General features: G+C 35.1%; 3 protein-coding genes across 5 annotated transcripts; all 3 read right to left on the bottom strand.

The window, feature by feature from the left end:
• Positions 1 to 700: 700 nt before the first annotated feature.
• LOC105286750 (zinc finger and SCAN domain-containing protein 12) lies at positions 701 to 5,567 on the bottom strand. 2 transcript variants are annotated; one of them, XM_011351907.2, is made up of 5 exons: positions 3,769 to 5,567; positions 3,238 to 3,655; positions 2,507 to 3,142; positions 1,845 to 2,413; positions 701 to 1,666 (listed from the first exon to the last, which is right to left on the bottom strand). In XM_011351907.2, the coding sequence occupies exons 1-5, from the start codon at positions 3,796 to 3,798 to the stop codon at positions 1,070 to 1,072; spliced, it is 2,250 nt and encodes a 749-aa protein (XP_011350209.1). In that variant the 5' UTR covers positions 3,799 to 5,567; the 3' UTR covers positions 701 to 1,069. The 2 variants fall into 2 exon arrangements, with proteins under 2 accessions (XP_011350209.1, XP_011350210.1); XM_011351908.2 differs by having other exon boundaries at positions 3,247 to 3,655; positions 3,769 to 5,566.
• A 1,867-nt stretch (positions 5,568 to 7,434) lies between these two features.
• Positions 7,435 to 13,473, bottom strand: LOC113561379 (ITG-like peptide). 2 transcript variants are annotated; one of them, XM_026972431.1, is made up of 6 exons: positions 13,325 to 13,473; positions 11,362 to 11,550; positions 9,936 to 10,056; positions 9,636 to 9,785; positions 9,450 to 9,538; positions 7,435 to 8,849 (listed from the first exon to the last, which is right to left on the bottom strand). In XM_026972431.1, the coding sequence occupies exons 2-6, from the start codon at positions 11,521 to 11,523 to the stop codon at positions 8,706 to 8,708; spliced, it is 666 nt and encodes a 221-aa protein (XP_026828232.1). In that variant the 5' UTR covers positions 11,524 to 11,550; positions 13,325 to 13,473; the 3' UTR covers positions 7,435 to 8,705. The 2 variants fall into 2 exon arrangements, with proteins under 2 accessions (XP_026828232.1, XP_026828228.1); XM_026972427.1 differs by having other exon boundaries at positions 9,936 to 10,059; positions 13,325 to 13,472.
• Positions 13,329 to 14,505, bottom strand: LOC105286744. The gene is made up of 2 exons (XM_011351901.2): positions 14,224 to 14,505; positions 13,329 to 13,605 (listed from the first exon to the last, which is right to left on the bottom strand). The coding sequence occupies exons 1-2, from the start codon at positions 14,428 to 14,430 to the stop codon at positions 13,483 to 13,485; spliced, it is 330 nt and encodes a 109-aa protein (XP_011350203.1). The 5' UTR covers positions 14,431 to 14,505; the 3' UTR covers positions 13,329 to 13,482.
• Positions 14,506 to 15,758: the final 1,253 nt, after the last annotated feature.

Below are 15,758 nucleotides of genomic sequence, written 5' to 3'. Positions count from 1 at the left end.
GTTATGTATCAGGTATACGAATGTATTTGTGGAAGTTTAGCAATTTTTTATAATGTTTTAAAAATCTGATAATGCGATTATTTTTACTTAAACGATTTCTTGATTAAAGAGTTAAAATGATCATGAGTAATTAAGAAGTTCCTATGCAGATTTTGTGGTATTAATATGCAATTGTTTTTCTTTATAATATAGACACATAATATATATACACACGCAATGTATATATGTATATATACATATATACATTTATATATGTATATTATATTACATATACATATTTTAAAAATTATTAATTAACTTTTTTTAAAACTTCAGGTATGTATATGTATGTGTGTGCATACATGTCTGTATGTATGTATAGACATATCTGACATCCATGTAATTTGTACAATTATACATGTATAAAATTATGAACATATAGAAAAATGTCTAATAAATTTTATATATATTTATGATAAACTATTTGAAAATCGATTTACTCTTTATTTAATAGAAAACGAAGCTGATATATAAATTTACAAACGTATACACGTATATACATACGTACACATAAATACACATACATATACATTGCAAATATTTAATACGAGACACTTCTATGGTTCATGATATGTAATTTGAAGAGCATATTGTGTTCAATTAAAATCTTATAGCATTATACTTTTCTGATTTTAATTTTTTATATTTTAATATGTTTTGTGTTAATGAAAAAAATATTAAGAAAAGGAAAAAGGCAAGTAGGAAATGATTATTTGATTATGTCCATCATTTATAGTTGTATCAATTTCATATATGTAAACAGGTTTTAAGAAATATCATTTTAATAATGGTTTATGATATGAGTATTGATCCATCTATAAACATCAAAAACAAGAATGTTCTGTAGCGTAAAAATATATTTTATAAAATTTGATAAAACAATTAATATTAACAAAATAAATAATGTTATTTCTACTTATGTTCTACTTATGCAATAAAATAACAATCTGAAAATAACAGTCTGAAAATTTTTTGCGGAAATGTAGCTGCAACACACAACATACACACAAATTTTCCATCTTATAAATCTTCAAATATTAAGAAAGGGTGGAAATCCATGGGTTAAATAACTTTCTATTGTTTCCAACTTATTATTACTGTTCATAAACGACAAGGAACCCTCTAATGATGCCTCTGCATAATTTGTATTATCATAATATGTTTCATCCGCGTTTTGAAGATTAGTTTGAAAATCTATATCTTGATAGTACGGTAAGTTTAGCATCTCACTGCAATTTGTTTCACATTGATCAGTAAGCTCGTTGTTGGTTAGCAATTCCGGATTGGCGACTTCCACTGTTAGCACCTGTCCCGTATTTACATCCACTATGGAGAAAACTTGCGGAATGGAATCGACAGGTAAATTCGTAAATTCTAACGACACGTTCGGGCATTCCAAGTTCTCCGAGCTCGACGATTGTATTTGTAGTTGTGAATCGACGCTTGCAACTTTTTCATCTATATTCCTAAGTAGACAATCTTTCTCCACGTTTAGAGCTATTTCGTTTTCTACTTTGTTCTCTTTTCTACTTTGTTCTATCGTTTCTACTTTGCGAGATTTTAATGTTTTCGATTTCTCTGGCACTGGCACAAGATGGCCATCTTCTGTTTTCATGAGCTTTACCATCTGTTAAAAAAATATTCCATAAAAGTTTTATGTAGTTGTAAATTTTATATATATATATACATGTACATACATGTATAAAATACAACATACATATATATACATACATGCATAAAATTTACGTACAGATGTAGCTACATATATCAATATATCGATTTAAGATTATTTTTACACGCATTACCTTTTTCTTCCTTTCTAGCGTGATTCTGTGACAAGCTTCCAGATGACGAGTAAGATGATGCGAGCGTTTAAACGCGGTGCTACAGTGCGTGCAGACAAAAGGTCGATGCTGCTCGTGCGACAATTTATGCCTTTTCAACAAACTGTTCCTCTTGAATGTTTTGCCGCATTTTTCGCAGATGAATTGTCGTTCCTTACTGTGAATGTAGAGCACATGATCCTTGAGAATGCTAATGCTCGTAAACGTCTTGCCACAATACTCGCACACGATGTTTCGCTTTTCCACGTGCAGTTGCTTGTGCCTGTTCAGATCTGTTTTTCTGGCGCATTGAAACGTACACTCGTACACGTTACACACAAAGTGCTTCTTGCCCCTGTGTATTCGCCTGACATGTTGATCCAGAGCTCTTTGCGTGACTAAGCTTTTCGAGCAGATCTTGCACGTGAATACAGTCCTTATAGGTATGTCCCTATTGTCAATTTTACTGAGGTGTAGCGCGGACTCCAAGTGCTGAACATAGTCGTCCTTCTTGGCGAATGTATGTCTACAATCAGTACAAAAATATGGACCTGTAAAATAGCAATAGTTAGATAATAAATAGTAAATAGTTAGACAAGCAATCAAATTTGATTTCGCTCTCTCATGATGATTTTAATACTTACCGCTGTTTGTCGAGTTGTCCGAGTCGTCCAGTTTCGCAGTATGAACCGTCCTCAAGTGCTCGTGCGCCTTTCGTTTCGATGCAAAACCGATGTTACAATTTGGACATTTATAATTATTGTGATTTTGAATATGGGACAAATACGTCTGCTCGATGCTGAACGCTTGCGAACATTGTTGACACGTGAATCGCCTCTTCCTACATTGATTCTCCTTATGCTCCTTCTCACATATATTTATCATGTCCCCGCATTCCGAGCACACCTTGCCATTCTCGTAACTGTGTTTCGCCCTGTGACGGTTCAACAGTGCACGTTTGGGGAAACTCTTGGTGCACACATCGCACGAATGTGGATACCTGACCATCCTTTCTCCGTGTGCACGGAATAAATGAACCGCCAGGTGCTTTCGTCTGGCAAATTTCTCATTGCAATGTGGACAATTATTTTTCTGATGACCTTCTAGGTGTCGATCCAAGTGCCTTTTATACCTGAATGTCATGAGGCATTGTTCGCACTTTTGGACCTCATCCGCTAGTTGATTATCAATCTTCGTTCCTAGTTTCAGCTCTGATGCAACATTTTCACTTGTGCAATTATCTTTATTCGCATTGAGATCTACGTCTTCATTATTATCATCTGTAAGAAATAGAAATTTAGTGGAATAATTACAGTGTCCTACAATTTGTTTCTTGCGTGGACATTGAGTTATTAGATCTTTGTATTAGACATACGAGATTCACCATTGTTAACGAGTTTTGTTACACCATATGATTCTCCCCTCCAAAAATTCGAAAATGTGTTGCAACTCCGGCTTGTCTTATCAAGATTTTCAATCAATCCTGAAATATTGATATCCATCGATTTTTCCTGCTTCTCTTCTCTCTTGCTCCTTATGTTTTCCGATTCTTCAGTATTTTGTACAAACATGTTCTCAATTTTCATAAAATTAAAATCAATATTAATCAAATTGACGTCCTCTAAGTTGCTGCCTTCCAAGCTGGTGGCTAAGGTGCCCATGGACGTAGCCGGTAAGTTGATTCTGGAATCCTTATTTTCAAAATTGTTAATGCAGTCTCGCAGGTAGTCGCAGCTCTCCATTTCGCCGGTTTCCACGCACATGTTTGGTACGGCGTCTACCGTGGAGTAGCCCTAAAGAAACAAATAAAAGAGTAAAATAATATTATAACAGGAATGGAATCTATACATCTGACGAACGTGACGTCAACTTGTTTCACAAGAATAATTCCTTGTCTTTGTCCTACCTGGCTGTCAAACAAACGTAGCGTCATCATTTCGGGTGCACTAACGTTTGAATGTTTAATTACTCTTGTATTTGTACTTGCAAAAGGATATAGTTATAAAAAACACTAGACCAAATCTGTTTTTCTCTTTGAAGGGTTATGTTAAACATTCGAAAAATTACGTGCCTTTACGCATTACGTAGAGCGAATGCACTGTATAACCTAGAAAAGAATCTCGTGCAGAAAACGCGCTCGCACACATATGCGATGTGTGTCCACATCGTGAAATCGATATTCGATTCTCGAAGTCGATATGATTGGAAGATATTCGATTTATGAATACAGTTATCTTCACGCGGCAGTTTGATGAAGATACGTTTCGTGGCTGGCAATTTTGATTTCATGTATTTGTCGTGATTTTTAAGGAAAAACGATAATATTTTACCACGAAAAGGTACATTTTATATGTTTTTTATGAAATTTTATGCAGAACAGACGCGTGGAAAAGAATTGATAACAAGAATCTTGCTTTGTAAAAGTACAAATTTCTGACCGGTCAAATCAAAGATGTCGGTTGTTCTAACGATTGTTCGGTTTTACCTTGCTCGTTAGTTAGTTTTCGTTGAAGGAAATTAGACATTTACGAGATAATTTTTTTATTCAAAAGATTCTTAAATCTTGATTTCAAAGAATAAATATTCAGTGAATAATAGAAAATAATTAACTTATTTTAATTTCTTAGGATAAGGTTAACAGCGTTGTATATGTCTGGGCAACGTAAACTAGCGAACCGGTAAGTATCCAGAAATTGATATAACGAAAGGAACTAATATATATGTGTGTAAGAACACAATATTTTATAAATTGTAATATATATGAATTTGAATATCAATTATATGAACGTACATTTGAGGAGAAAACACTTGATAGTTAAAAGGAGTGACAGAAATATATATTCAGTTTATTTCATATGCACCATCATGTATTTCACATTTAACTATTAGAACTCTTTTTTTTAAATATTGTAATTCTGAACGATACATTTACATATATATGTTATACACATAAAGTTTTACGCTGAGATTAATTTTTTTGACAGAGGTACTTTCGACTCAAGGCCAAGTGGCCGAATTTCCCTTAAAACCTGCGATAACTCGTACATATGTATCTGTCTGCCTTCATGTCTCGCCTTCCATGTTTTGTGAACGTGCTTCCGAACTCTATTACAAGGCAAAGGTCTTACAGACTATGATATGTATTTCTTTGTGTGTGCAGTTCACAATCTTTCAACGTTTCCTTAGACCGATGAAAAAAAGGAAATGTTTAAGAGAAATGGAGATTTTAGAGACAAAAAAAGAAAGAAAGAAAAAAACTAACATACGTAAAATACGTGATATTATCCGGAAAATTATATAAATATAATATATAAATGTTTAATAAATAATAATTCATTGTTTTATACATAATATGTAGAATACAAAAAATATTTTATGCTATAAATGATTATGAGTTTAACGTAACAGCCATATTATACTTAGAAAGTTTTTACTATATTTATATAATAATTGAGAACTTAAATCAAGATATTTATAGTATCCATAGTTGACATTACGCAACCTGATGGTGCATTATACACAGTTACATAATGATAGATGTTCGAAAATTCTTAAAAAAGCACTTGAAGAGAATACTTAATTTGCAACACTTATATTACTAGGAAAGCTTTCTCAGATTATTGCATTAAATAAGACATTATGCATGAATGATCATAATTAAAATTGATTAAAAAGAATTTACAATTAGCGGCTTCAGACGTGTGTAACAATTTTACATTCGTATACATTTAAACGAGGAAAGAATTTTTAGTTTGAAATTATTTTGAAAAAGACAAAGAAAAATTATTAAATCGAAATCCGTGCTCAATCTATTACATACGTACGATATAGCAGGACGTGTGTGTATGTGTATCTTTATACGTTAATTTATAGATATATATATATATACGCCTCAAGAAAATATATGCATACTGTGTAAATATATAGAGAGTTCAAGTATACACAATAAATATATGTATATATTTATATATATATAGATCAAAGATCAAAATATAATTCAATAGGATAATATATTTCATAGTCAACATTCGTATTTAGAACTCCTTAAATGCATTAGGCATTTCATGATATGTTTTGAGTTTTCTTAACACAGGTAAGTTAATGTTGTGGGAAATATCAAGAGTTAATAAAGAATTAATTGATAATATGCCTTCAGGGGACTCTCGGCGACTGTATATATAGCACCAGTGGTGTGGAAAACGACGGTTCGCTGAGAGTATTTCTCTTTTTAAGTTTTAATCAGATAGGTATATTTTAATCAGATAGGTTTTAATATATTTAGATTTTAATCAGATGTATACCGCAGGATTAAAACATGTTGTTATCTTTGGTTTTGTTATTGTTGTTACTGTTTGTGTGAACGTGATCTCCAAAGATGTTTAATATTGCGCTCCCACGATTATGCTTAAAACATCGTACTCGATCTCAAACGATTATTATTTACATTGCACTTCCTCCAACGATAATAACGATTAATATCATAACAAATTGCCATAGAGTGATATTTACGGTAGCCACAGACAACATATATTGTACATTTAGTATTACGATTTCATTAACGTTAATACAATTAAGGAGCGATTTCCACGATATTATTATTCGATAGAGCGATTTCCGCGATTGTAACACTTAACAGAGCGATTTCCGCGATTTTTAATAATTTGTCTGTTTTTTTTTGTTCATTATTCATTCAATACTTTCTTTCCATAAACGAACGATACATACATCTATATTTTCCACTAAGCATTAAGATGTCTTTTCTTCTTTCGTTTATCGCGCATATATTGTGTATATTTATATGTATAACGCTATACCTCTGAATATAAGTTAGCGAAGCAAAACTTCTTTCTCTTTGATATGTATCGTTTACAGTATAATAACCCTCTGCTACACACATCTTAAAGTCTCTCGTTTTACAACTCTACAATATATTACGATATATATACACACCGATGGTGTGTAAAGTTCTTTCTGGTGGAGAATAGGGATAGACATATCCGACATAGTCGAGTAAATGTCTAAATACGATTCCTATTAAGAGTATTCGAAACATCGATCGAATTACAAGCTACTTGCGCCTTTTTCAGCTCTTCCCCCTGTAGAAAACACTTTTCCGCCATGAGACTGTAAAAGGAAATTATTAGTGTGTACTTTTTCGCCGGATAACCGCTGTTTGTAAAATGGGAGGAAAACAAGTGTTTCTGTGCGTTTAAATCATGGATAGCAGAACGTGCAGTGGTAGATTTATAAAAAACCAATTTCTTGTCCCATCTATAAAAGAACTCCAGCTTCTATTAACGATTCCGAAAATAATTCTGTGAATTTATGATTGTTTGTATCTCGAATGTTCATCTCTTGGCAATAAGATGGAAAGTGCTTTTACAATTGGAAATATGGTTTTGTTGAAAATATTTCATCTGGATATTATTTTTCCAAATCCGCCACTGCAGGCATATATGTCATCACGTCCTACGAAACTGCTGGCATTCTATGATTTGTTAAAATCTTCTTTCGATTTTCAACTAAAACTGTATCACAACTTATAATATTGACGGTAATTCTGTTTTTTTTAGCTGCACCTTCTTTATCGTATTATTTGTCAAATGTGTCACGATCTCGTTGCATAGGAATGCAACGTACATCTGAAAGATATTTCAGAATTTTGGCACACCTTTTAGAATTATTCATGATATTAATTAATATCATGAATATATAATATCAATTAATTGATCACTTATTACTTGATGTTATTACGTTTATTTTAACATATGAGCTCTCATACATTAGAAAATAGTTCTTTTTGTGTAATCATATAAATCGGTTATTTTCGCGAGCGTTATTTAAAAATTTTGAAATAAATATCGTCTCTCGACAATATTTGCGCTATGCAGCAAAATATCAAGTGAAGAAGGTACATGAAAGTGCAGCTAAAACCGCAGATTCGATGCACCGTGTAACTTGAGATACATTATTGTTCACAGTATCGGCGTTTTTCATATCGTTGACAGAGAAATCTTGTTTGCAGAATACAACACATTGCATGAATAGTTATTAGAAATCACTGCGCATCGCTGCATGATTCTCGATAGATTAGTTTGTTAACCGGCTGCATGTGTTCTGTATTTTTAATAAGAGCATCGTTAATTAATTAACGGAATAGAGTAGCCAACATATTGACACTATGACGATAACTATACGACTCTACTTTCTTATTTGTGCGCACCTTCTCATCACATTCTCATCCAACATACTTATCTTATCGTTAGTATAATCACGTCTTAACACGATTAAGTGAACGATTAAGTGACTCGCTAATTTCTTACTATGGAAAGAAGCTCAACCGGTAGATCTGTAGATAAACCGTCTCTAACGATATACTTCTCTCAAACGCTCTGTATGTACTTTATATGCCCCTATATCATTAAGAAACGTCTTTGTCGTGAACGGCGCTCTTATCCTTATTCTTCGCACGTTCTTCCTTATCACGACTACGCTAGCGTATCCTTTATCCCTAGAGACCTATGAGACGGGTTACTATGATATGTGTCAGAGGTTTTTTTTTCAGTCGCGCTACCCTCGAGGAAGAAGCACCACCCCGAAATAGCACCTCCCCGAGTAACAGTTATTTTTGTTTTCATCGCACACTTATCACGTCATACTTCCCGATGTATTGTTGGCGTGGAGGAGAGTCAGGACTAAGAAGGAGATTGAGATAATGTTGGATCGGCTTAGACCTAAGTGTCTTCACAACGACTAAAGGAGAATTTGATTTTCTTGTAACTTATTCTAGACTGTATATACTTCCCCTCCGTCACGCGCTGTCAGGATACGACGAACAGGCGTTTAGGCGAACGGCATCCTCTTGAATAACCGGCTGCCCTGCCCGGTGATTCGTTTCTCGCCGGAGGTGTATTGGATTACGGACTTAATCTGATCTGTCGCCACCGGGCCGATGCATACTAGCGGGTCCTTGAAGTACGAGCAAACCTGTCGATGAATTGTCGAGATGTTAGGAACAGTTGAAAAATAATATTAAAAATAGTTTCGAAGAATCATGTTTGCAGTCGCTCAGATGACTCAACGTGATAGAAAATATCACGCGAAGAAAATGTTTTTTATTACTTGGAATATTTCTCCCTTTTGAAAAAAGTAATAATAGTTTTTGGATGAAAAGCGGTTAAAATGATCACTAATGACAGAGCTGAAATTTCGAGAGAGAGAGAGAGAGAGAGAGAGAATTTTTCTGAAAATATCAAAATTACTATATAAATTCTCAATAGTAACTTTATAAATTTCATTTTTCTTATATACAGCATATTTGTACATTGCATATGTATAATTAAATATTAGACACTTATAAAAATTAAAATTTAAAATAACACACAATATGCTGCATAACATTTCAACATATCTAAGCGTATGAAATTTAGCTTTAAAATTTAGTCATTAAAGAACTTTAATCGCTCCTCATTTAAAAACTATTATAAGCTCGACATTTCGTACAAAAATTTTTGTCTTAGAATGTTCTCTCCATAAAATCCCTTTAAACTATTATCGGCACATTTTGCAAGTTGATCGAATTGTTACCTTTCTAGGAGTTTGTCGGTGTCGTCTTTGTAGTTGACAGCACAGTCCACGACTGATGTCACACTCGCTTGACATAGTGCACTCCTCGTCTGCAACAAGCACATTATTTGTCACGATAAATTGTTTTTCTTCCGATCTACTCTCAGAGTTGCATTTTTCGAGAATAAGATACGCAAGTCAACGCACTGTATAACTTGTTCGAAGTCGTCGGCGGTTGACACGATTTCGTTTCGCGACCAGGCATCTCGGCGCACATCAAGCCGGTTTCGCAATCGCTATCCCTCCTGCAGAGCTCACCTTGTTTCATGCCGAAGTCGTAGACGCATGTTCCGACAACTGGAACATCACGATTATCTTCTTATTGATTATACAATGGAAAAAAAGAAAGGGAAAGAGAGAGAGAAAGATCATATTATTTTCAATTAATTTTAAATTTCCAATTTTCGATTATCAGAAATTGTATTATGATTATCTTTTCGTATTTACCTCCATCGACGTTTACGCAAATAGCACCTGGGCAACAATGATCATTGTATACGCATTTCCTCTCGTAGCAGGGTTCTTCTGTGGGTTCAGCTGCTTCCCCATATATGCCGCCATATCCTTCCTGCTTTATTTAAGATACATTTCTTTATAATTGCAAATAAAAATCGAAAAGCGATATCATAAATAGAATATAATAATTTAAAATAAAATTGTTTTTCACGCTTGTAATTAATGCTAATTAAATATCGATATATAGAAATATTTATAAGTGTCTAGTTAAAGGAAAGTTCATAATATGTTGATTGAAAATTATTCCATATCATAGTAAGATTAAGCTCGAAGAAGTGTAATAAAAATATCTTATGAAATGCAGATTAAACTGTCGCAATTTCCGAGGAAACATCGCAATTTCCAAAAAGTAGCATTATTATCTTCTCATTAATTCCTGTTTACTTAAATCATCAATTTTTTACTATCAAATGTTTATCGCGTGATGGAATTTTTCTTCCGCGGGTCAAATACAAATCAAACGATAATGGTTTTGATTTACTCAGAGATTTGTTACGTAATCTTGTTTAGATTATTTCGCATGTTCATTTTCCTTCATAAGCAAGAATGTTAATCATAGAGTGTTTAATTTTATTTTAGAGTGTTTAATTAATGAAAAATATTATCTAAAACGGAGTTGCAAATTTAATAGTGCGCAGATATTGAACAATCAATGGATCGTAGCTCTCTCTCTATCATGAGGTTGAAACGCAGTAAAAGTTTTTATAGCCGCGGTAATTCCGCACACGTCGCGTTGCGAGGGTGATTTTGTTCAATCTTCGGATCGCAATTCGCGTGGAATACCGAAGAAAAGCGGAATAAACGGAGTCACCGGAGAATTCTTCTTGCGGTTATGCAAGTGCAAGTGCACGCGACTCTAAAATGAAGTATCGATCGTGCGTGACCTATACTGCGGCATAATGTTGCTAATTAAACTAAATGATAAAAGATTCAAGAGGCATTTAAATACACCTTGAAAGTGTATTTAAAAAATTCAAGAGTTCTTGAGCTTTCATCTTTGATATATAAAATACGTTTGAAAAATGTGAGATATTTTCTAGATTTTTATCTTTGACATCCAGATTTCCATTATTGGTGCAAGATATCCAAAAGAATAAAAGAATGTTTAAGAGAGTATTTGAAAGATTCAAAGGTATCTTTGAATCTTTATCTTTGACATCTAAAATATATCCAGAGAGCACTTGAAATTTATGCATAATAATATATGTCCGTATAATGTGAAGATTTAAGACGGTGCATAAATTATAAATGTGAAGGAAACGTTAACGAAATGTTACCTTTTAAACATGTCAAAAGGACATTGCTTTTCTATCTATTCAATATGTTAGTCTAGCTATCATCTACATTTTCTGAATACCTGTAATAGCCCAGGACGATTTATATATCCACCGTGACCGCCGTAGCCGAGATTGGATAACATCTCAGGGCTGAAGCGGTTGAAAAGACCACCCCAAGCTTCGACACCGATGTACGCCGTGTTCGCCACAAGTACCAGCGTTATCGCCGTACAGGCCTTCATGTTGCTGGAGATACACTGATCGGCGCTCTGCAATCATTCGCGGGAGAGGGTGTTTATGCAAAATTGCGTGGCACGTTTAGATTGGATTTATCAAAAAGATTCATGGTATTAGCAGACATATGCAGTGTTATCAAAAAATGAATCTTAGACCATTACATATTATTGTGCAAATACTGAAATTACGCAGAAGATGAGCCTTTATGTTTGAAGAGTGTTTTAGAGAAAGCTTCCCGAATGTGAAACTTATTTTATGGCGTTTATTAACATATCATTTTAAAAATTTTTCTTGATTTGTTGGATTATTTTAGGACGGTATTCATACTCTATTCTTAAGATTAAATTCGTTTTAAATATGATATCTTAAGATATTTGTTAGCCAATCAAATATGTAGCTGTATTAGTATCTAAAAAATATATTTAAGACTATTTCGTTATAAGAATGGACTATGAATACCTCTCGGTATGATATGATAGCCTCTCGGGATTTTGAATGAAAAATCATATCGTTTTCTACGTTATTTGTTTTTGATTTGAAGATATATGAAATCTACTTAAGACCTTCTGTACGAGACTGGATCGCACTCGCACAGTGGTTTGCTAAGATCCATCTACGGGCTTAAAAAAACAGAACATTTGAATTACAAAACCGAACGAGAAGGAATTCGTTACCGTTTGAATTTCAACGAAATTTTGCATGGTCTTCTTTCCCTCTCTGCCATATCTCTCTTGCAAACATATTTTATTTCCGTGTTGTTTATCCTGACTGTTTTGTTACAAGCAGTGATCCGTAAGACGCAGCTAGCCGTTAGCATCGAACCCGTTTTATACGATGCCTTATCGTACGAATGCCGGTAATGCAATACTTTTACTACTTTTGGTGATGCAATCTTCTTGCGATTACCAATACGATTTCATAATGTAGAAGTGATAAGGGCAATGTCTTCATGCAATTGATCAATGCCATAGTTATTACTTGAACCTATGATTTACTGCTAGCGAATACTGCGGTTCAGATGTACGATTGTAATCTATCGCAGCATTAATGAAGTGATTAATATTATTAGATTGTGGTCTGAAAGCAGTCAATTATTTAATTTGAACACTTAAAAATTTAATCATGATATAGTAAGAAATGAAGAAGCATTCTGCGTATCATATCATACATTGAAAAGTTGCATACTTGCATTTAGCAATACATGCTAAGATGTATTTGTAAAAAATCGAAAAATGTAACGAACTGCTTTCATATTCCGGTCAAGGATAATTGTAATTTATGGTAGCTCAGTGTATGATATGAGTTACATTGGGTCAGTGCTAGCAATAACCTCGAGTAAATGATCGATAGTACTTGTTATTCTAATCTTTTTTTTGCAAAATTTCTTTGTTGCATTTAGTACGTATTTTTGAAATAGGGATCGTCAGTAGAGAAGATAATAATTAATAATATATAAATTTCATAATCTTAATAAATTTATATAATCTTAAGTTAATCTAAAATTTCTCAGGTTATTTTCTCAGTCAAACTAATTGGGTCATAGAAGTATCCAAGCATAATTGAAATTCAATTTTAACTTAACGTTTCTACAAATTAATTAATTTAACGCTGATTTTTTAAAGTACGTTATTATTACAGTGATTATTTCATTCATGAAAAGTTTGTGTCGAAACGACATCGTTAAGGATGTCCTTAAAAAAATACGGAATATTGTAACAAAACAATGTCCGTGAGATATTGCTCATGAAATCATGGTACTTTGAACGTTTATATTTTTTCTATTATTAAATTTAAATGATAACTTACAATATTTTTGCGCGCCCTGGCTCAACTTGCTTGAAGCGCCTTTGCACCTTGGCCGGGCAGGATCGACTATCTCCTGATGAGTAGGTTCACAGGATCAACAAGTCCTCAACGCGGAGTTCGCTGGAGGACTGAGTCCGTGCCGCGTTCGCTTCGGCAATCTATACTTCTACGTCGTTCCGGTTGCCATCACACGGGCGCATATACAGGGTGGCGCATGCGCCACAATCACCGGCCCGTCTTCCTTTTCTACCCTTTTTTTTTTCGCGCCACCCGATCACGACCTACGTGACATTTTGTTCATTCAGATCTTCGGCTTCCTCTCGCGTCTATCGAGCGACCCGAGATAGCAGGCCGAGGGAGCTACTCGAACGAGGCTTCGTCCCGAACCACTTGCAACTACTCACGCTGACGAATGACACGTGAAGCACTGATAATCATGCATGATCGAGTGGGACGTATAATGAATAATCCTCTTTTCATCTAAAAGAGTTCGTGTAGGCATTTAACAAAAAAAAAGGAAAAACAATCCCGCTTGACTTTGTTGCTTGTGCAGATTTTTTTGAGTTCTATAAAAGGAAAAAGTTAAGAGCGTCAAAGAGCACGTCGAATAAAAGAAAAACTGCGACTGCGTCGCGTCGGAATCACACGGTTTCGCACAATTTTTCTCGGACTACGGCTTCAATTCTCCTGCAGATTACGACATAATCGCGCTCCTCGGGACACCGGCTTTGTCAACAGACGAGTTCAGGAAACTCAAAACGTACCTCGCGAGTAAGAGCGAGCAATCTGTCTGCGAAAGGTCAGACATAATCACGTTCTCCGCTCGTACAAGCCTAACTTTGAGAAGAGTCGTCCGTGTCGTGGGATACCCCGACTTTCGTGCTTCTCATTATATTTACCTCAGGCACGTGTTCCCGAAAATCACGAAGACGAGCGGCCGTATCCCCGTGTTCCAGGACACGTCGTTGTCGTTTGTCGGGTTTACCTTGCTCGTTTCTAGCTTGGTCCTTGTCGCGCTCCTTACACCGCCACCGGTCTCGTTCTCTCTTGGATGTATTGATCCAAGGTATCCTGATGTGCCCGCCGGGCGGTCGCTCCTGCTCCATATACTTGCGCACCCCGCGCGAACACCCTCCCGCGTTACTTTCCCACGTTCATTGGGTTTACTGGGTAGTTATGAAGCAAGAACGAACTGCCATTGTTCAATCCTTTCTGATCGAATTAATACGTTTATCGATCGGCCAAATTTGAATTTTTTACTAAACGCGGCATCTAAACGCGAAATGATTTGAGATTTGTTGGGAAATATTCGGACGATTAGTTTTCAAGTATTTTTATGTTTTTATCTGATTTCTTGAATAAGGAATGACAATATACAACTTTTCTGTTAAGGTTTCTTCTGTAAGAACACTTTTATCTTGAGAAACGCAAGAAGAGTCTGTCAAAGTATTTAACTTTTGATGAATAAACATTGCTTCATTTGTTTTATTTTACGTTTTCTTCTTCTCAGTTTCTCAGATCTGTAAAAAAGTTCCTCAAATTTGTAAGAAAGATTGTCGACATAAGTTACTCGAAAATGTAATTGTGCTAGATTTCTCACATTTTCTTTCATTGCTGAGCCACTTTGAGTTGATCTCGCCATATGAAAAATTATTTTGCGCATTGTTCTCTTCCACAGCTTCTGATGCTTCAGCTTTAATATTTTTTTTAACTATTAATTAACCTTGAAATCTAATAACGGTATCGTAATTCTTTTTTTCCTGAAAAGGGCATTCAGTGGACATTTTCGCGGAGGTGGAAAACGAGTGGACAGACGTGCGCAGATTCTTCCAACGAACACACGGTGTGACAAATGCATTTATCGTCCGTGCATGGTGCAACTACTACCTGTGCAAGGAAATGCCAAGGCACACAGGTAAGTACACAAGGCGCACATATGCACCTTCACGTACGCATTGAGTCGCATCGTACACGTGTACTCACGCACCATTAAATTACCTTGCTTTTTCCCCGCGCCTCGATGTTCCTCAGCGTAGCTTTGAACGTTACTTCGACTTTGCGTGTTGCCGTTTAACAGATTCTGCACTTCCGAGAAACTTCGTCCACCGTGGAAAGTGCATTGTATTGCGGCGTAAAATAGCGCGCGTACGAGCGCACTGGAATGATTTATCCAGCTGAGATACGTTTGATGATCTCTATCGCTGACGTGAAATTTGTTTTCCATCGGAGTGAGTCGATATGCCACTTAATGGTCCATCCGAAGCAGTCACGCACCCTTTCTCTGCTGGCCGGAAATACTCATCGACTACCCATGAACATTTGCAGAGAATTAAATTTTCATGCTCTCGAAAGCGGTTTAACCGATTCATGTAATTGCATGACGTAATCCTTTCTCGTCTGGGTGAATTCAGTTTTTATGTACCAAACAATATCT

Source organism: Ooceraea biroi, chromosome 1 (assembly GCF_003672135.1).
Source record: "Ooceraea biroi isolate clonal line C1 chromosome 1, Obir_v5.4, whole genome shotgun sequence".
In the NCBI taxonomy this organism is placed as follows: Eukaryota; Metazoa; Arthropoda; class Insecta; order Hymenoptera; family Formicidae; genus Ooceraea; species Ooceraea biroi.
The sequence above is the reverse complement of the archived record's forward strand: the minus strand, read 5'-3'. Positions and strand labels throughout refer to the sequence as shown.